Consider the following 22,808-nt stretch of genomic DNA (forward strand, 5'->3'; position numbering starts at 1 on the left):
GGTTTTTTCTGATACTTTCAACACTTATGATAAATTATTCGAATGTACAGCTTGAACAAATCGATTGAAAGAAATTAAATCTTTCTTAAACACTTCCATGATTAGGTAATTAGACAAGCATATTGGATGTATAATAGCTTCAACTAATGAAAATGAAAACATAAGCGAGGTAAAATCAATGTAATGGCAAATCAAATCTTAGTAATATATTTTTAATCCTGCAACGGTACCTACATGTCTAAGAGACATAGTTCCTACTTGCATTTGTATGATTGATTATTTTAGGTACCATTATAGGGTTAAAGCACCTGATGCAGTTTTGTCCCACACAAAAAAGCAAGTTCTTCAAAACATAAAGTAATTATTCTAAATGAAAAGTGGACAAAACAAATGAAATTAGATCATGGTAGCAAGAATTTACAGACACTAATATTCTGAAAGTATTCTGTTACGCCAACACAAAAAGAATATATCTAACTGTAAGAGTGCCTCGGAAAGTGCAAATAATTGACTAAAAATAACCAATAGCTTCTATATTGGTTTCCTTGGATCCTAATAGAATTGAGAGTATCAATGGGAAACGGGTGTGAACTTGTCTTGGAATGTATGAGACAGTGAGAATGATCGATTTTGTAACGTACGATTACATTAGTTACAGTCATACCAAAATATATTTTCCAATTGACAGAATCTTTGAATGAAAAATTCAAATGTGGAGGTAGTTTGACAAAGTGTTTGCTACGGAATTTCTTTAAGACTATTGCATGTATTTGAAAATTATTTTGCAATATTTTTCGCATTCAAGCCCATCGCACGTGTTACTCTCAAATAAAGCTTAAACTAATTGGTAACTTGGGGATAGTAATAAACATAAAAAGAGAACGAGTCACTAAAAAAAAGCAAATGATAGTTTTAAAAATCCCAAAATGTAATTGAACTTGACACAGGGTACGGCATAAAACATCACGCAAGATCTCCTTCTAGCAGACATGTAAAGGTGCGAAGAAATATGTGAATATACGTGATGGTCCCACTACACAAGCCACAGTTATAAGCTTGGTCCTGGGACTTACTGTTAGATGTAATGGTCGACGTCCATGGACGAATATGCACCACTGGTGGGCTACGTTTAGTTCTAATTTCTACTTCTGGCTCCTTCACAACAGCTTCATATTTATCTTTCATTGTTGTTGTTGCGGATCCTTCTAACTTTGCACCTGATCCAATATTTTCTAGAGACGTTGAAGCAGGAATGTTACAGGCATAGCTATCCTGGGAGAGAAAGTTTTCCGCAGTATCCATTAGTTTTGATGGGGGAGGTGTTTCTGGCAGTTTTGGCACAATTTCTAAATTTTTTACACCCATTATTGAGTCTTTGTCAGTTTCCTTCGCAATGTAAGCTTGGTTATTTCCCAAGGTAATTGTTTCCGAGTTGTGATGATCGCTTTCTACGTCAACATGTTTAGTTGTATCGTCGATACTTTTTAGCTCTGTTTGAAGTACAGGCGATGGAGACCTAGTGTTAAGATCAATAATTTTGGCTTTAACAAGAGTAATTTGACTTTGTTTTGTCAAGTCTTCAAATTTCTTCTGAACTTCAGGAACAGACTTTGGCCGTGTAAATGCTCTTCCATAAACTCCTCTTGGAAGATCATAGAGCCTTGCATTTACCAACGCATCTTTGGTATTTACAGCTTTAGCACTGGTTTCAAAAGATTTATTGGTAATTGGTGAACCAGAGTTTGATCCTTTGTTTGGATACTTATTGGATCTTTTGATAGAAGAAAGAGGCGATTCTGTTATTACGACTTTTAATGGTTTGTCAATGACATTTGTAACTTTTTGCACATCATTTAGTGATTGAATACGTCGTTGACGTGAGCGCAGAACAATGCCATCTTGATAAGAAGTTTCGTTTCTACTTAGAATGACATTTGTTAAGACATTACTTTTTGATGATGATTCTATGCTCTCATCAGCTTCCGGAACGGGATGCAGACCTAAACTGCTGTGCCTTGGTGAGTTGTATTTATCATTACGCACGGTTGGCAAACTGATTAAAGATCGTGGTCGATTTTGTTTATCAGTTTCCAACTTTCTACGACAAGTTACAGTATCTGTTGTTTTTGAAATATTGTTACGTGGCGATGGCAGCGGGTCTTTCCGTGGTATCTTATGATCATTCTTTGGTGTATAAATCCTTGGTGCAAATATTAGATCTGGGTTTGGATTTTCTATTGAGATGTTTTTGACAGCTGTCTTTTTTATAACTTCTATATTATCGTATACAGGACTCTCTAAATCTTCCGAACCACCAGATATACTAGGAACAACCTTTGCTGCATTTGTTACAACGAAATTCAGTTTGCATTCCTGTGAACTTTCTGCTGCTGCAACAGAACCATTTTTATGTTGAACACCAAGTTCAGAGGTGTTCTTAATCCCACTATAAAATTCGCTCAAATGTTGATAATCATCTTTACTGGATTCAACTCTTCTGAGTTCTTCTGTAGATGCAGAGTATTTCTTCCCATTCAATCCACGCTTGAAATTTCTCGGAATAGATCTATATGTGAGGTCGTCAATCAAAGAATCGATCATTTCACTCACTGGTTCAATCTTTTTTGTTCCAGTAAGCAAATCTTTTTTTTTTCGATTATGTGCATTTTGATTTTTATCTGACGGAGTGCGGTAAATATCTCGTGATAAATCCAGCTTTGTTTGAATTTGTGGTTTATAATCGTCCATTTTTAAATTCTTCAATGGTCTTGAAAGATCCTGATCAACTCTGGGAGACCTTTCCGCGTTTGACAAATTAGTTTTTACTTGGAGCTCAGAACTGCTATTGGCTACGAGTTTCTCTTGTTTTGCATTATTATTTGCTTCGTTTTCTATTGAAGTTTGAAGAATTAGTTTCTCAACTCTACTCGTGCTTTGATTATTGATAGCTCCTGAAAGGATTGTTATTCTTTTATTTGGATCTTGCAGTTCGATTGCTGTATCATCATGTTTTTCCAGGTTCCTTTGCTTGAAAAAATCAGTTTCGAAGGATTCACCGTCGTTTACATCTATCAGAGAAATACCTGGCTTGGTTGTTTCTTTTATACTGTCAGGCTCATCACCTATATGAGTGTTGGTTGATTCGTTCTTACTTTTTTTCAAGACATTTGTCATTTCTGGATCTACTTCAAATCTTAAATCGTCCATAGCATATTCTGCATCAGAAAAAACATAATCTTTTGGCACATAAAACTGACTATTGGAAATATTAATTTCATAGGAGTCTCCTTTGGTGTTTTGAATTGCCGTTATATCTTTGAGGATGGGATTTTCACTTAGTTTTGTGCTTTTCCACGATGGTGTTACTGGTTTATATAACTTTGGGTAATCAGCATCAAACGAAGGTATAGCTGCAAAATGAGAAGTGTCCAAGTCACTGCCAGACTTTGATATACTATTTATATAAATTGGCTCTTTCAACAGTTCTTGCTTCAACTCATTTAATTCGTCATCCTCTGTCTTATACAATTTGCCCAAAGTATCTGCTTTCTCTGACGGTGTGTACAAGAATTCCCAATCAAAAAAGTGTTCTCCCCCATCAACCTTTGATGCAGATAAATCTGGATAGGTTTTTCTATTGGGGCTGTACGATTTAGGCCCTGCATCAAGCATCGAAAGATTATTGATGTTCGATTCGGAAGTTGCTTTCCTTGGTTCTGGACGATTTTTTGGTAACGTACGACCACGTTTCAATAAAGTATTAACAGTACTTCTTTCAACGACAGAAACTGGGGTGCTCAATGTCTTGCTGTCTAATTGATCAGGTGATGGTTTCGTACTACGATCGGTGGCCCCTAATTCATAGTAGAACCATTGTAATATAAAACAACAAATTTTTTTTCCTCCAAATGCATTTAGTTAGACAAACCATTTTTCAAGTTTCAAAGCAATAATATTCATTTTTATTTTAATATTATACTGGTATGTGCGTAGATTAAATATTAAATCCTAGAATACGTATGATTCAAAAAATATTCAAATCAAGGTACAAATATTGTAAGTTTATATTCGAAATGAAGCTTGTTCATAAATTAATATTAGCAGATGTATCATAATCTATAATTCAAGAAAATTAGTAGAACAAAAATCATGAGTTTATGGAAAATTTACATCAACTCGTTGAACATGGTTAGATAAATAAGTAAAATTTGTAAGTGCACTTTCGACAAAAATTCTTATAATAGGTTTACGCAAACGTATTCAACAAAGTTTTATCACATATAGTCAACTTTTAGTGATTATTACAATCAATTAGTACATAGTTAGAGAGGCTACTGTAATATCGATATGCATAAGCTTTAGTTTTGCATATTAATAAGCTAAAAAGTAATGAAATTTATAGAATTTATCGTCGAGTCTAGTGTTGTTAGATTGAACAGCCAACCCTATCATAATTGAATCAATTTTTCTGATTCCGACAATCTTACTGACAAAGGATGATCTGCATATAGGGGTGGGAAAAATTTTTATAATACTATATTAAATAAATAGATGCAAAGATTTTTTTCTTAATCGAATACACGATGAAATAACCAATTATTCACAGAGTGAAACTAAAAATTTTTTTTGTAACTCCAAACGGATCGTGCAATACAGGTGAATGTATCCTGGGAAACTTTAACTATCACTGACTTTCACATTGTATTCCTATGTCACCTTTCATAATATTCTAACTTGTACCAGTCAACATACTTTGAAGATAGTAGGAAAATACATGCCGACTTACCCTTATTTAGTTTGTCAAGCTGAGCTTCAAGGGCCCTCAGCTTATCCCTCTGGGTTTTGTTCTCCATAACAACCCTCTCAAGTTCACTTTGAGCCTCAGTTTTGAAATCATTTGCCACACGGACAGTCATTAAAAGATCAGTCTGGAATTGTTCCCATTCTGTGCTCTCCTCTTGCCTAAGTCGTTTCTCATCTTCTAACGCAGATTCTAAATCAGCTTTCTTTGACTCAGCATCATTTGCTCGCCTCTGAGCTTCGCTCAATGCTGCTTTCAGTTCACGCTTGTCTTCCAAGTGCCGCTGGCACTGAGCTTGCAATTCAGCCAATGTATCCCTGACCAATTGCAATTCTGTGCTCAATGAATTTTTTTCTTCTTTCAACTGGGAAAGCTGATATTCTAAGTCACTAATTGCTGATTTGGCATTGTTACGAGTGACTTTACACTCTTCTTGTAGTTGGGAGTATTGGTCTTTCAATCTATCGTGGTCACAGTGTGACCTGGCCAACTGTTCTTGTAAAGCTGCAGCCTGTGTTTCAAGCGTGTCTTTTTCTCTCCGTGCAGCGTCTAGTAATTCATCTGCTTCACTCTTACTTTCAAACTGTCTTGTTTGTTCCAGTTCTTCAATTTTGGCTCTAGCATTTTCCAGTAAAGTAGCTAATCTGCTTATTTCAATTGTACGACTGGAACCTTCTTGGCGTGCTTCAACAAGTTCTGCATCTAGTTGTTTGCGTTCTGCATTAGTTGCATCAACAGTAGACTCTAAAAGGTGAACACGTTTTGTAAGCCGTTCTGCTTCTGTTGCAGATGCTTCAGCTGTGGATCGAAGACTTTTCAATTCCGAGGTCAGTTCCTCTTGCTTCTGAAGAAGAGATTCTCGCTCTTCTTGGGCACTCTGCAAACACAAAAATATTTTCGTCGTGGCAAAAGTGTGAAATTGTTCTTCATAAAGCTTCAAGTATTATCTCAAAAATTTGTTAAATATTCGCGAGTTGTGTAAAACATGGTTTTCGTTGCTTCCAACACTTTATTCATATTAATTGACTGATTTACCTTTAGAAGATCAACAAGCTTCTGTTCTCGCTCTGTATTGTACCCATGAGGTGTTTCTTCCGGCTGTTCTTCTCGCAATAAAAGTCCTTGCAACGTATCTACTTTTGATCGGGAATCTTCTAATTTCTCTGTTTGTCTGCAAAGCGATTCCAGCAAGACACCTTTTTCTTCAGTTAGCCTTTCATTGTCAGTTTGAAGTTCCGACAACTGAGCCTACAAACATAAATAAATCATTGGTTAGTATTATTGGCTATGGTGCCTTTTGAGGCCTCTTTCCAGAATAGATAGAGAATTTTGTGTTATCCTTTTCTTATTGGAGAGAAGTCATTGATGTCCGCTTCAACGAAAAACACGCCATTCAAGTTTTGACTGCAACCAACAGTACCAAAAAAATGGTTGTCAATGAAATTAAAAGCTACATCAGGGTAGCAACAATTTAGCTGAGTTAAATTATCTGACTTTTCCCCGACGTTGCACAAAATTTTTAATATTCCCGGATGTTTTGTCACTGGACTTACGAAACCTTGAGCGGTTTTCATAACCAACAGCACATTAAATTGTGTACAGCAAGGGGAGGGGCAGGGAGGCGAGGAGGGGGGGCACGAAAAGTGACCAATATTATTTCCAGTCTGAATGAATTTATGAAGCTTAGTTGAAGCTCCTAAATGATTGAAGAGGAAGAATGAGGGATAAATACATTTTTCTCGGTAGTATTACAGAATTCCACATGCTGGTTCCTGAGTAACGAAATTCCCGGACTATTCCTGGTTTTTCTGATTTATCACCGTCCTATACGCATAGAATTCGATGCGAAGGAACTTGTTTAAGAATATGCAAGCGGTACTTGACAGAAGACTTACTCGAACTATGGAAAGTGTGCACAATATCAATGTGCATAACATTATTCAAGTAGCTGAACAAGATTTGTAAACAATTTTGAACCGAGAACGACATTTCATTAGTTGGCGATAGACTTCATCACATCGCATTCCTTTCAAAAAAATACGCTACAATATTGATTTAACAATCCGAGAATAGGCTTGCAAAATTATATGTTGGGTAAAAATGCTACAAAAAAAATTTGACAATACATTTAACTCAAAGATTTAAGTGTTAAGCTGTTACGATCACATGATATTTCTATGAATGATAATTGAAACCTTAATATGGATTCCTTGCATGAGATTCATGCTCGTAATAGAACTGATTGCAACAAGAAATATTATGAATGCGATCTATCATAACTTGTTTTATTATGCCAGGTGCAAGATTGTGGCAAACTAGAGGGACTGCCTTTGTTTTCGTGCAAAGATGCTTCAAAGCCTCTGGTACATAAAATTTATAATTCAAAGTAAATTACAACTACACAGGATAGCCAATTCCTAATATCATTTTATAAGAAATACACTTGCTGCAGCATAATCACTTACAGAGCAAATTTTGCATTCTAACTCTACAGGAAACTTTCCCTCACATATGTACAGCATATGTATAGGTGACGTGATAGCAAATGAGTTGAGACTGAATGAAAATACAATTATCAGGATGTGAATAAGTAGAATGCAAGTAGCTATATCCTACCATACCTGTAAATCGCTAAGTTCTTGGATAGTAGCCTGTAATTCCTCATTTGTACTATAATGGGTCTCTTCCATCTGCAATAGTTTGTCCTGCAGGCAAGCGACTGATACTTCAGACATTGAACTGGAACTGTGTTTGTCCCAATCAGGTGTCGAGCATGTGTTTTCTGTGTTACCAGCTGGAGAGCCATCATCATGAGTGATCGCAATTGACGCTGGCGCCGAATTATGAAGCCTGGAAGCGTCCAACAGAATTTGCTGCTTCTCAGTATCAGACAACGGAGAATGCGCCACGTCTCTAAGACGTGAACGAAGTGTGGTATTCTCTTCTGTTAGTCTTTCTAATTCTGCGCTGTGTTGTTCCTGCAAATATGTGAAAAAAAATGCTTCATATTATTTCTTTAAATACATCGAACGTAAGTTGTAGAATCTTCCATTCGCATAATCTATGAATCAACAACCTGTTGGGAATTCCGCAATTTGAGTAATAAGTGCCGTTTTACATGGACAAGATAATCATAGGTGGTTGTATAATGAAAAGCATGAGAAATTAGCAATGAAAATGAATCTTGAATTAAAAAGTATCTTCAAAGGAATCTGAATGTAAAAAGTAGTCTTGGTCGAATTTTAGGTTCTCATTTATCATGACTTTTTTTTTCTTTCTTATTGCGTAATGTACATATACTATAATTGTGACAAGAGTAGAATGGAAAAAAAAAATGGTACATTCTTGAACCGTAAAGGCTTTCGAAATGAATATACCGGGAAAAAAAAGGTAAAATTTGAGACAGCAGACGAAGGTTGCAGACAGCGACATCGTCGCGTGGGTATCAATAAGCAGGTAAACCGCAAAATCAAGACTCTGCAGTACGAGTCAAGGTATTGGCACCACAAGAAAATGACACACTTTTAATTAACGCTGGTTAGATACGGCGTATTCTCTGAGCCTGTGGCCACGCCGAGAGCGAGTAAACTATATATCTGTCAAGCGTTTGAGGTTATAAGTATCTTTAGGCCGACGGCATCGGCATACGGTTACAAAAATATACGTTACGGTCGAATTTTTGGGGATGTTTTACAATTCAGTAGCATCTCGTAAATCCGAATAGATAGAATAGTCAGATATTAGATTCTGTAAGTAACATATAATACGACGGCGGGTAAACAGGCATCGGTGCGGCAAATCTTGGAAGGCTTCTCATGATTGTAACTTATTTACTACGATAGTTCGACTTTTATTTTTCCTTCAATTTTTATTTTAACCCGCGAATCCCTAGTCTTGAACAGAAGACGTTCGACAATAATTATAGTTGATGTTTACCGTCAACAGTGGGAAATAACGTTTCTTCATCTCGTTTCCTTCACTTTTCCATTGGTGGTGATCTCTGTTTAGTAAACATTGCAGCGCCACCTGGTCCATACTTTTTTTTCACATCGCTTGCACTATGGGGGGGGGGGGGGGGGGGGGGATGGGGGGCGACGACGCCGACTCGATACGACGCCTGCGTCGACGCTTCACGCAGGAGCGACGTGAAGGTGGCTGCGCGCGGTTCACATCCGACATTATTAAGTTTGAAATAATTCGGTTTCGTATTCGAAATCACGTTCAAGGGAGTGCCCTGGTCGATTTCAACGTTGAGGTATATATCCCCGAATATCACAGCCCACGAAACTCAAACGCAAAAAAACTTAACAGTCCCATTTTATACGCAATCTAAACAAAAAAAAACACTCCAATGAATTTTCATTTAACGCAGAAATAAGGTAATAGCATGGGTTTTACGAAATCATAATGGTAAATTTGTCGAATTTCGACCCTGAATTACAAAGCAAAATAGCATGTCCGATTGAAACAGATTTTACGATACGGAAGCTACGTTTTCATTTCAAGATTTCGAAATTTAGTTTTTTCCTCTGGTCGCTATGTAAATGTACTAAGGTGATGTTTTTCGATCGCTATACTTCGTAAACGACCGAAATCAAGATTTAGCTGGTAACTGTAACGATCAGAATATTGATTACATGATGAGATGACATTTGTAGTTCTAACGAGTGAGATATTTTCGAAACAAATCAGAACTTATTATTATTAGAAGGTCACGTAGCCAGTTAATAATTTCGTCTAGGTCATAGAATTGTGGGCGTTCTCCTAATGGGAGGCAATTAATTCTAAAATCGAATTTAAAAATTGTTATAAACAAGTGTCGAGGTTGATATAATTCTTTTCAAAATGATGGAACGTGTATATCGTGTTACGTTTTCAAACCGAATGTAAGACATTTTTGATAGTTTCAATTTTGCATGGCAAAAAATAAATCAAGGTGGTAATGTTCGCGGAAATTGGCTACTCGCAAATAAAATACAGCATAGGGGATGCATTGAATGCTGCGATGCTTACATGATAATAGCCCTAGTAGCCCTATGCCCTGTAAGGCGATATAAAACCAGGTTCAGGCAGCTTATTCAAGTCTCAAAGTAACGAATTTGTTACAGGGTCAACTGTAACATCATTTTGATATGTCATATCTATTTAGTGTTATATGCAAATAGCATATGAAGACGTACAACATAACGTAGCAAAACTGTAATGGCAGCTAAATTTATGAATGAAATAATGCAGTAATGAGTCTTTCTTATTGCCCATAAAAATTTTGACGTAATAGTTCACATCTTTTCCATGCTATGGTTTTATTCAATAATTTGTAATCAACTTTGCAAAATATATGGTACTAAAATATAACTTTTAACTCGTAAATTAATTGTTCGATACTTTACGGAGTGCTTACGTGCCAATTCTTGATGCATATCGTTAGAGTTTCTATTAAAGGTATGCATACGCGAGTCTCCACATGCCAGATTGCAAAATTGGAAACTACATCGCCGACAATCTGTGGTTATAACGGTTTCTTAAATTCCGAGACATCAGTTGAAGTTCGATCTGTAGGTGTACAATATGTAGTTACAAGTCAGCAACAGTGGATTGAGACAAAGATTTTTACGAATCGCGCAAGATAGTATCGCTGAAACTTGTTTGAATCTTGCAGTGTGACCTGCAGAATTTAAACGAAAATGAACTTTACGTACAGTGAGTATAATTATTTCACTGACGTTATCGCAGCAATTTGTAAATATATTCCATATGATCCTAATTTGTAAAAAGAAAGTTAAGAATTTGACGAATTATCAATGAAATCTTTTGACTGCAAAATTTCGTGTTTTCTCCAAAAATAAACATTAATCCTAGTTAAACGTTATATGCAGGAGATTGCATGGACCCACTGTGCTCTTACAAGAGGGGAATCGAATTATTTCAGTTTGTATTTCAAAGTGTGGATCAACCGTGAGTATTGCTCGCAAACACGCGTGTATGTATGTGTACATTATATATATGCTTGGCATACACGGCATAACCGCAGTTAATTTCGAATGCAATACCATACGCACAGTAATATGATCGCGTCATACGAATATAATTACTCGCTATTTTTTAAACACCCTCGTCAGCCAAATTCGCAAAAGTTTATATTTGCTCCACTGATTTGCATCGCTATACTCTTTCTGCTTCGCCAGTCGCGGCTACCGTAAGCCTACACTTAGGTACAGCAAAAAAATATTTAGCATTATGTTTTTGCCTCACGTATAAGCGCCTATTCTACTATAGATCGTAAGCAATCTACATGACCATCGAAGTAACGAATTTGGATTTGAAGATTTAGAAATTATACAAAACAATAAATTCTATTAAAAATCAATATTAATAAGATCTAATCGCGTATTGTCTAACTAAAATGCGTCACAGTTGTTCGTATGAAGTGTACTCGTATATCTCGACTCGTTATATCGAGCACATTTTATTCATAGGCCAATATAATAAGTAGTGCACGAAATATGTAATATGTACATAGCATGTACAGTGTACACAGATACCGCATTTATACTTCTATTCAGGTTAATGAAGTTTGGTCATTGTTTAAGATATTCACAGGAATGGGCACTGAATATAATCCAACGTCTATCCAGCTGCATTTCCCCACATGGTGAAAGGTTACAATTTAGACGGTAGTGTTTGAGGAGGCATTCGTTCTAGAATTGTTGAAGAAAAATTATTTTCTCAGTATTCAATGCCACCGGTAATGACTGAGGAGAAAAGCGACCTAGGCTAAATAATTATACAATTTTAGCAGCAATTTATAATGAAAAAGAAATAATTAGAGCGACATTCGAAATTATGATCTGCACGAATTCTCAGTATGATTTGACAGTAATTAAATGAAATTGGATTCGAGTATTTACGATTACAGATGATTAATAGCCAGATCACGTGTTTCTTGAGCGAAATGATTTTCACTGATCGTGAGTCTAAATTCGGCCGATAATTTGAGTGAAACCCTGTTCCAAATGACCACATTTTTGAATAACTAAGTTCACTTTGTGTAATGAACTTTTAAATGTTCACGGTTAATTTCTCTCTCATTCTTTACATCAATGCTGCACGTAATAATACAAAGATTTGGAAATAGTTTGACATCTTACGATTCTCAAGTTGAAAATCCCTTGAAATCGCTGCGAAGAAACAATTACGATATAAATTTGTATGTAAAAATGTAATCGCCAACATGTTGCAGTCATAACAATTGCCGCCATATAACTTTGATACTCAAGTGTATTTTGGTAGGCAGTAAATTTCAGGCAATGTTAAATTATTTCTTATCCGTTAGCGAAACCAAAATTATAGATTTTTTCAGACAATTTGTTTACTATCGCGTATACTATAAGCGTCACATGCGTAGCTTATTCTATAGGCTGACGTTACCCCATATGTCGTTTAGATAATGTCACAGTATCTGATTAATCGTGCTTGCTCAGAATTTTATCAACGTCGAAGCGTTTCTTATTGTATTTTATCTTCCAATATAATATTTTTGACTTTTATCAGCAGTTAAATTTAAGGAAAAAAAACAGCAGGGCGGATTTTTATTGCAAATTTTTCTTTTGGAAATAACGTCTGTGCACAAAATTCTTACACGTATTATATTTCGATTGAAATTCTTAGCAGCTCCGAGTACCGAAATTGACATCTACTTTCTGATACGTACTGTATACAATACCGTGTAATATCTAGATTTTAAGCATATTCTGAAGTGAATTCGGAACTCGGGACGAAGCCACAAAATACGACTGGTTCCAATGACCCATATTTTGAGGAGAATCCCTAACCCACACAATGGAGTGTTTTTGAGAAGAATCCGTAATTACAAGCAAACCTGTTTCACGTCGCCGAAGTAGTATTCACATCACGCTCTTCGCTCGCCGTGTAATGATGTACGAAAAGAAAAAACCACACTGCAAGCACATGTGGTTCAAGTTTAAAAATTCCAAGACGCTGTTAATTTTTAAATAGTAAAAAGTACACGATGTATACAAGAATGATAATAAGAAATCCTGCCTCGTCAATCTTCTCCGTCGTCGTAAAAACTACGCAATACGCAAGCGTTGGTGTATTGGGTAGCATTTTTTATTACCGTTAAGGCTAGACGAGATGTATTTACAGTAGCTTCTCAAAAGTATGCGTGCACTGCACGTATTGGACTGCTATATTTAAGAAAGTGCAGTAAAGTTTTTACGAAAATACGGAAGCTCGATATCGACGATTATACATAGGACTATAATACCTAACGATGGTTGGCTGAACATTCGCGACGGTCTAGCACATAATCATTAAAGGACAGACATGCACACCTACATGACACGTCGCTGTTCCCTAGGCGACTACGAGTTGCCTCCTACAAGGTCGTAATTAACGTTCTGTGACGGGCTGAAAATTATCTGCACGTTGCTTGTACGCGGCTCGAAGAGGCATTGCTATACTTGTACGTGTAGAGGCACAATGTTCAATCACACGAAGCACGCAGGCTTCGAGAGGCGGCAGGCAGACACCTAATATTTCTCCGAGGAAGATACGTGCGTTAATAAAAGCGTTTTCAGAGTACAATTTTGATTTTCTGGTAGACGAACGAATGGCTTTGGCTGGTACAGAGAAACAAGAAAAAATACAAAAACAACAACAGAATAAAGTAAAAGGTAAAAAAAATTCTCCGCTTCATCAAGGCACGGCTGTCCGTGCATGAAAGCAAGAACGGCAGATCGAGAATAATCTATCCTGCTGCAGGCATCCGTCGAGAAGAACTTTCAAGCTGAATTATAAGTTCGGAGCATGCAGAGTGGAATTCCTGACGCGTTGACAGGTCTTATCGTTCAAGAGAGTAAGACAGGGAGGAGGAGAAAAAATTATCTGTACAAGTCGTGACCGTTAGATGTGTGCATGCGTTACATCGTGACGATAGACGAAGGCGGAGATGCGGAGAGGAAAGAAAGAAAAAATTACGCCGATCGAGACGCAGAAGCTGAAAGATGCCGTTCCTGAAAAATCCACCAGACTTACATGCAGCTTTGGAGGTTCTTACAATCGTTCATTGTATATGCTTGCTTTATGGCTTCTCGTTACGACCAGTCTTATCGATCAAACAGAGTGCTTCTGACGATTCAACCACATCACGGTGACTGGCGTTACTTTTTCCCCACCCTGTATACAATGGGAGAAAATCTAAATTGGTGGAGCAGCTACAGACACTGAGACACCAAGTCGAATAGAAAACCTTGATGGAACCACCTGTTTCCGTTTTGTATCTCGTGTTTCAGCTGTTCCTTGTACCCACTTAATGGTCTTGGACTCGCCATTAAAATAACTCAAAACTCAAACACGTTGCAGGGTATCGTCTGGAGACTCCGCAGGAGTGAATTATACGTAACACAGGCTTCGTGATAAATGAACAGCCAACCGAGCCGGCTTCCTAGGATTTTGTTAATTGATAACGCATACTCGCAATCTGTGTCGTTCACTCACATCGTTCCTCTGCTCGATGTTTCTCAATATTTTCGATACAGTAACTGACAAACGTACCGGCCGCATAACGACGATCGAACCATCACAAATCTATCCAATTTATTCGTGAAACAAGATCCATGAAAATTGTTTTTCATTAGTTATTCTTAGTACGATAGTTTGGAAAGGTGATTCATTGTTCGTTAAGCGGGTCAATTTCAATTTCAATGTTTTTCCTCGTCTATTTTGTATTATTCTAGAAAATTTGATCGATGTAATAATGCTGTAACGTACTTCTGCAAAGCGATAAAAATTAAAGCACTTTTCCGACACTACTGCGCCAAGCAGACGAAACAATGTTCAAGGTGATATTTTTTTCAGGGTGAGTAATCGTTTGCTTAATCTTGATTTTCACGTGTCTATGTGGTGGATGTAATTATCTCGAAACGTAGGCGCAGCGCGTCTCCTCGAAGTAAGCCCTACACGTCACGCACATAGGCGTTTACTTTTTCCAAGATATGTCTGAAACGCATTCGTGTCAAGCGTTTTGAAGGAATCTCAACAGAATGTGAAAGACCTCTGAAATTTTACATTTTAATACATATAATCTCGCATCATACCCTCTTTTCCAAACCGTGGGATAAATAGTTCCAAAGAAAATGTGGTTATGAGTACGATTGAAGTGCAAATAGCTGAAAAAATAACCGCATTCAAACCGCAACTATGCCTTACCTCTTCCTTTATTTGAAACGAGAGTAATAATAAAGAAGAATCACAAGTCGAGCGGCGGTTCTAAGGTGACGTCATGAAACTTTCCCGCCGGTGATATTCTTCGGCAACTTTACCGCTATATACCTACGCTGGATTTCTTTCGGGTGTGCCATGGGAAAACACAACAAGTTGCGATATTGGACCGCGTACGATTCTCGGAAAGATTATCAGCGTCGAGACTCGGAGATAGGTGCAGAGGTATAGCTATAGGTGGGGCCGTTTTATGACCGGATAATATGTGATACGGCCTAATAATTGTAAACAACCGCGGATTCGAAGGCGCATATTACACCTAAAAATTACAGTGAAATCGTATCGGAAAAGCCAGAGAGAGCTCCATGCTTGAAAAATCGTAGAGTGCAGAGACGATTATGAAAGGAGGTTAAAAAACGTTCGACTGTTCATCGCGTAATTACTGTATTGATATTCGGAACACGTAACACGCGTAACGCGTGACGTGATATTTCCGCGAGAATGTGTAACCTGCACTGTTACACCGAGATCAGAAGATTTCTACATAAAGTTACAACAACGAGCATCGAATGGATGAATTATCGCCGTAGAAAAATGTATTCCTGAATATAACTGCGTAATTATTCGAAAATACAATAATTCGAAAGAAAATTCTCACCGATACGAGTCTAAGATAAGCGTGGTATTGTTGTACAAAAACACACGCACCTCAGAAGTAGATGTACGTGCTCTTCTCCGAACTTTGCATTCACAGTCCGTATTGTTGGTATTACAAGTACGACACTTGTAGTCACATGCCGTCACACACTGTCGCATACCTAGATGTGACGCGTTACGTAAGTTGACTAGGTATTTTTTTAGCTCCCTGCACCGCGTTCGCGTGCGTCGTGCTTCTGGCTCGTGTCTTTCCTTCTGGAAGAGGTGCTCCTCCAAATTTAGGGTGGATAAAAACTGTACGTAAGTATCCGTCTTGTACAAATATTTACCATTACCATATATATAAGGTGCAGGAGGCTCATATTCTGGATAATCTCAAGTTTAAGAAAAATTTTACATCGAACAGATTAACCCTCTGACAGTTTAACAATTTTCGAAAAATTTTTAGTCGACCATTGATTCGTACATTCGCCGATTCTCAATCGATTATCACCCCGTTTTACTACAAGTCTTATGATTTTTCATTCTGAATACTATCGTCTGCTGCCGTTTCTCAATTCGCACAAAGAACGAAACTTTGAATACCGTGTCGCAGCGACTTGGCTGAATTAAACTGCCGTGCAAAAACTCGCTGATCGTGTAGGTATAAGGTATGCAATTCTCGCCTCTCGTAAAACAGAGACCAGAGTCTTATGTTTCGAAGGACTTTAGTCTGGATACCTGTACAGACGTGAATATCGGAGCTCGTAGATACGTGTGTATAAGGACTGTATACCCTTACATGCGCGAACCGGAAACCACTGATCAGTGTCGTGTAATGACAGCTTATCTGATTTCAAGCTGAGCAAAAGAAATGTTTTGAAAACGTGTGTCAGACACTCGTATTGCAGGAATTTCAATTATGATATCACGTCATTTACAAATTCAACCAAAATCGCTTACCTTAGTGAATCAGCTAATGGTTAATTGATTAGCATAAACTGCACAGTAAATTCACGACTTGATCATGGACTTTCTTTGATTCAACCATACGATCATACGATACAAGCTTAGTTAGCGACGTCTCAAAACTTTTTATTACATAAATTTGATGGTCACTGGTGAATTTATCTATAAGTTTAGAAAAAGTTAGTAACGACTTTGGGATTCAACCAGAACCTGATATAAACTTATCGATATCTCTTTAACGTAACGAAAAATTCGTATGAACTCGGTTACTAAGGATTATATCGAAAGGAGATAATGCGCGGTACATTAAAGTTTTAGGTGCGCAAAGTCTGACCGAAATCTCCTGTTTGTCTCATAGGTATATGCATTTCTTAGCCACAGCAAAAAAGAGAGAAGATGGAAGAAAAACGATGACTCAAAATTAATACGAGATACTTGTACGAGTATCTTGACATGAATTACAGTTTTTGTATCGGCCGATTATTGGTCGCTGTAATAAATCCGCATTTCAAATTAATCTACGTGTCATTTGACTTGATAAAGTTTAGTTTGATAGTTTGATTTTTGGTACTTTGTATAATCATGATACGATACATGCGTGTGTGATAAATGAGTGATGATCCGTCTCGGTCACTAACAAGGTGAAACAAAGTGAAACAAGAAATGGAACAAGAGGAAGAAGCGACGACGTATATTATATTATTATACATGTATTTACTCCTACTCTTCGTGTCGATACGTGAAAAAGCGGTCGCGTCACTTGATTCATGCTAATTTTAAGCAAAGTCGCATAGTTATTCAATTCGCGCTGTACTAGTTTGCTGTGATGTGAGGTGATGCAATCCTTGTCTTACCTCTGCACCTACCTAGTATCATCAGGTATGCTTACACAGACTGTACCTATAAGCAAACCAATCTTTCCTTTATGCGCAAAATGAAATTTATCAAGTTTCAAAGTGTCGTAGGAAATATCTCGACGGTCATTCCAGTCTTATACAAATTCAACAAAATTCCAAAAGAAGACACACGGAAAACCATTAAAAAGATGGATCACTTTTTCCGAATATGTGCGAGACTTTCCTCAGCTATTTCAAAACGATGTCGCAGTACCTGAGAACTTGGGGGAAGCATGCGGGAACTTACACGGTTCGATTTCAAGAAATTCTAGACTTTTTCTTTCTTTTATTAAGAATTTACGTGATGATCTAGCTTTATACGAGTTTATTTATTGGGATTCATGGATATCCTCGGATGGATTTACAATTGAAACAGTTCTCAGACAAAATCTTGTCGAAAAAGATCATTTGAAATTATTCTCCAATTATATTGTAGAAAGTTTTTACCTCGTAACACGCTGGACGGCACGAGATAATATGACTAATAATAATTCACGTCAAACATTATAATTGTGAAAGGAATTTGGAAAAAGACACTGCAGTGTCGGATGAACGTTTTTTGTCCATTTCTGAAAATTAATTGTCATAATTACACCCGTCAAACTTTAATGTTTCGTCATATTAACTGTTCGAAAGTAATTTGAAACAGCCAGCTTGTCAACCTGTTCGATTATTTGACAAAACCATTCAAAAAGACACCTCATATCTTGAAACGAACGAATTTCCTGCACAACTTCTCGCTCCAGCTGCTGGTATGATGCAACCTGAATAAATACTGATAGACCAGTGGTTACAACATATCGTATCATCTGCGCGGAACGATTGTAGAGAAAACCGATCGCGGTATCCTGCCGACGTAATTCAACTCTCCTGGAATAAATCCGCACATATAATACCTGCAGCATGCAATTCCGTGATTATGCAAGAAAAATAAAAAATGCAATATTTATCTGAATATATATCAGAGAAAATCAAAATAAAACTGGGTCGAATTTTTCTTTTTCGTCAAGAAACGGTAATGGCGAATATTACAAGTAATTAAATTTAAGGAATTTATGATAAATTATGCACAAATGTATTTTAGCATGTATGAATATATATCGTTGCAATTTTTATGATCTGCTAGATTTGGTCTAATTTTTGTGATTAAGTGGACAAAAAACGATACTTTTTATTAATTTTACTACGAAGTAGTCACAAACATTTTTATACATGTCTGATTATTACGTGCGCTTAAGCTACGAAGATCTCTGTGAAAATATTGCGAATGACAATACAGAAGTTTCAAACAAGGGTTTGGATCGTTTAGATTCGTTTCAAATCGCTTAAAAATTTAAACATCCACTAGATGCTTACGATTTTACTCTACAGTGGCTAATCTCATTGAGAAGACCATGTTCTACAGTCACTCGAATATAAAATCATGTTAATATTGGCATTAGTTTTCCATAGTTATTATTGATGCATTGTTCGAAAATTGAATATTTAAAAATGCCCACACGTTTAATAACGGTGTTCAAGTGACTCTGACAAAAATAGTCTTTCAAATGAAACGATCCATCATCGTGAAATCAGACGAATCTAACAGATGTGAAACAATTTCGAAGCGATTTGAAACGCAACATTGATAGGTATCTATAAATTTTTCCTTCATAATCCTAGTATTACCCATTTTTGCACATTAAACCAGATGCTTCGTGGCTTACGAATACAATAACTTGATAAATACCTGACGTACGATTATCTCGTAATAAAATGAATAAAATATAAAATATCGGTCTGTAATCGCAGTCGAACTTCCTTACTCCAGGGTTAGGAAAAAAAAGGCAAAGTACGGAAGTTGTATACATAGATATGTAGAATTTCGCGACCTCTATTAATTTAAATGACGGGCCAATTCATTGAGATGAGTCATTTTTGAGGAAAAATTTATTAGAACGACGTTTCGGCAGGGCTGCACCCTATCATCTTCATGTTAAAATATTGGTGCTATTGATATCGCCATCATCCTATCGCATTGTATTATTTATATTTTATCCTGAATTTCTCCTCAAAAATGAACCATCTCGACGAATTGTCCAATCAGTTGTATACATAGGCAAACAAAAACTCATTGATGCAAGGGCCGAATCGTCCTCGGAATAATATTGTATAGTATGAAGTTAGTAACGTTAGGTACGGCAACGATGCATGTTGGGGAAAAATCGTTACTCCGCACCTCGAGCAATATCCGAAATTTATAGTAAACCGCGATAAAGAAAATGTACTCTTACCTCCAAAGTCATTCTAAATCTGATCTCAGTTACGTTAACGTTACTAATTTCAGTTGCACGAAACAACAGGAACTTATTTTAACAGGAGTTATTGTTAACTCGACGGACTCACCTTGACGGACGTCAGCTCCGAGCGTAGCTGATGGAGCTGGTGCGCGGCGTTCGCTGCCTCCTGGAGGCTGGCCTCCAGAGTAGCCCGGTCCCTCTGGAGGGCCTCGACCTCTCTCTCGAGCTCCTGCATCTTCGCGGCCTTGTTTCCTCCCCCCGGGCCGCCCTTTGAGGCCCTCGAGACGGCAGCCGGCTTTCCCTCCAAGGAGGAGGCGCTCGAGGCCTGTCTCAGAGGGCCCTGGCCCTGGCCCCCGGGCCCGGCTCCAGGATGATTCGCCTGGTGTGTCTGCTGGCCTCTGCGGAACAGCGATTTGAACTTCATCATGGTCACTTTTACGATAGCCAAGAGTCAGTCAGTCAGCAGCAGCAGCAGCAGGGTTAATCGAGAGACTGCGGTCTTCGCTGGTCTTAATTCGCTCTCATTTTACATTCGCGTTCACGTTTCGTTACGACGTGTCTTAGGTCGAGCCGACGGACTTTCAAGGGTCGAAAGTCTTTTCAGCTGCCATTGCCGTCTTATCCACTTCTCGATACGGATTTATGACCGAAGTTCGACCGAGGGTGTGTTAATTCTTCGTTGCACCGACCACCGACCACCAAAGAAAGCGCAACATTCTTTTTGAACGAACGTCGAACAGTTATTACCGTGCCACCTTTGCTTTAAACTTCTCCTCGACCGGAGCTTCGATTATTCATTATCATTGTTTATTTTTATTTCACACTCTCTCAGCATTTTTGCACACCTGTGTCAACGATTCAATTTTACACTAAGGAATGGCCGATGGATCTACTTCCATGCATAAGAGAACAAGGAGGTTCCTGAACCGTCGGTAAAGTGAAAATTATGAATATTCATGACTGGATCAATCCATTTCCTCTATTCGTGGCTATTCTTCCCAAAAGTGACTTGAATATTGCTCAACTTTTGTCCCTACCAAACGCCTGTGTGATAAATATTTTCCAATTACTGGGCATACGAAAATGATAAATTCGAATTATGGCAAAACTTGTTTTTTTTTTACATCCATATCACGCGATCGAGGATTTTCAACACCTAGCCGTACATTTCAGTGGTAATAATAATTACTATAACCAAGAGCCATTGACGGATTTCATTGATGATATCATTCGAGTGATTAAATCAAATAATTTCGACAGAGGTATACCAATAAGAGAAATCAGAGGGACGGGATATTATTTCATGGCAAAGAAAATCGTATATTCGTAGAGGAACAACTATACAGTGTGCGTTAGCGAACAAGAAATTCGCTTGCATAACTTAATCTTGTACCGGCGGAAGTGCTTAGTTCCCACGCATCTGTACTTAACCGGCCGGCGTGATATTTACGTGTGTATACTACGTGTAAGAATGTATCTACTGTATCTAGGTATATCTACGACTAGATAATCGGTCAAACATTAGATCGTACCTTTGTCGGGGTGCGTGGGCGAAACGGGAAACGCAAAACGTTATACATTACACGGTTGTTATAAAAATGAGAACGATTCCTCAATGGCGAATATAAAGCTTGTCGGAAACCTCGGGCGACGCTGCGGTTCTTTGTACTTCCGAATAACTATCAAACGTGTACGATAACGCTATATGAGCATGAACTGTGATGGTAAAAAGTCACGCGTAGGTCTGCAGAATACGTGAAAAAAATTTCTTTCGGCGATAACGCGATTAAGGACATTGACAGCCGTTACCTTTGTCAAATGAAGTGTAAAATTAAAATTCAGTTACGTGATGTTTTTGTTCGATGAAAAATTTGATTTTTCAGATCAACCGAATAAATCAGTAATTGAAATCGAAGCTCAGCTGACATTATAAATTTAGTGCAGGTTATAGAAATCGTGAAATTCTCAGTTACGTATCAGCAAAATGAATTCGTTTCGGTACGGTTTCAATAGTCAAGCGTGTTGGTCTTGACCTGCATTTTTGGGAACCGATTAACAATTTAGATGGATTACGACAGCCAAAATGTTTTCCTGACCATGGTAGTCTTTCAACTCTTAATAAAGTAAAATGAGTCTCACTATCAGACAATCTTGAACCTTAATTCATGTCTCTGATTTTTGACAGTTCGTTTATTATATTTCGATTTGGCATTTCTTATACTTTTAAAAATTCCCTATAACTACTTGTGTTGAAAACAAACGACGAAGCGACTTATTGTTGATTAGTTATTATTGACCAATTAAGGCATAGAAATTCCAAAAATCACCTAAAGTAGAGACAGAAAGAGAAAGAGAGCGAAGAAAAAGAGTGGAACGTGTAAGCACGCGAGGAAAATTAGATAAAATTTATCCATTAGCTATCATGTTCGTTAAAAATAATAAGCAAAACTTCTGCATACGTGTCTGTCGAAACTGTATATTTCTGACACTCGAGAACTACAGATTTGATTTGTAAAAGAACAATTATTTATATTTCCATAGACGGTTTTTTCACGTCACTCGTTACGTGTATACATACATATATATATACCTATATATATACATATACATGTATAATTACACGGGTATATTATCGTGTTCCATATCATATATACCGTGCCTAAATTAACTTATTTAAACCAAGAAGGCACTGTAACAACGTCGATAATATCAGCCGTCAGTATTATGTCGAAATTTATACTATCCCGCCCTCAATCTCTTCACGTACAGCCTGTGGGAAATTCCATAAAATAGTAGCCATTATTTTTGGCGGTCAGGAGTTTAAAAGCCCTTCGGTACATAGAGACGGAAAAACGATGGAATTACGAAGTGAACAACTATTAAAATAGAATGACTATTGCACCTATCGAGAAGCTGTGTTGCGTTCAACGTCTTGCAAACAATTAGCGATAACTTTCACAAATAATTTCATAACGGTAGATTTAA

The 22,808-nt window shown here is 37.4% G+C and overlaps 1 protein-coding gene across 10 annotated transcripts in view; it reads right to left on the minus strand.

Annotated features, from left to right (window-relative positions):
• LOC107217481 overlaps positions 1–22,808 on the minus strand; it is a 135,096-nt gene that overhangs the window by 5,077 nt on the left and 107,211 nt on the right. For 8 of the 10 annotated variants that reach the window (XM_046734645.1, XM_046734644.1, XM_046734643.1 and 5 more), the window contains 5 exons: positions 19,930–20,221; positions 7,423–7,779; positions 5,837–6,049; positions 4,787–5,678; positions 1,074–3,854 (listed from right to left, as the gene is read on the minus strand). In XM_046734645.1, the coding sequence (XP_046590601.1) occupies positions 1,074–3,854; positions 4,787–5,678; positions 5,837–6,049; positions 7,423–7,779; positions 19,930–20,221 (4,535 nt within the window). Of the gene's footprint in view, positions 1–1,073; positions 3,855–4,786; positions 5,679–5,836; positions 6,050–7,422; positions 7,780–8,737; positions 8,832–19,929; positions 20,669–22,808 lie in introns of those variants that run through there. The other 2 variants (XM_046734651.1, XM_046734653.1) reach the window with 2 other exon arrangements.

The sequence above is a fragment of the Neodiprion lecontei genome, chromosome 3 (genome assembly GCF_021901455.1).
Source record: "Neodiprion lecontei isolate iyNeoLeco1 chromosome 3, iyNeoLeco1.1, whole genome shotgun sequence".
Taxonomy (NCBI): Eukaryota; Metazoa; Arthropoda; class Insecta; order Hymenoptera; family Diprionidae; genus Neodiprion; species Neodiprion lecontei.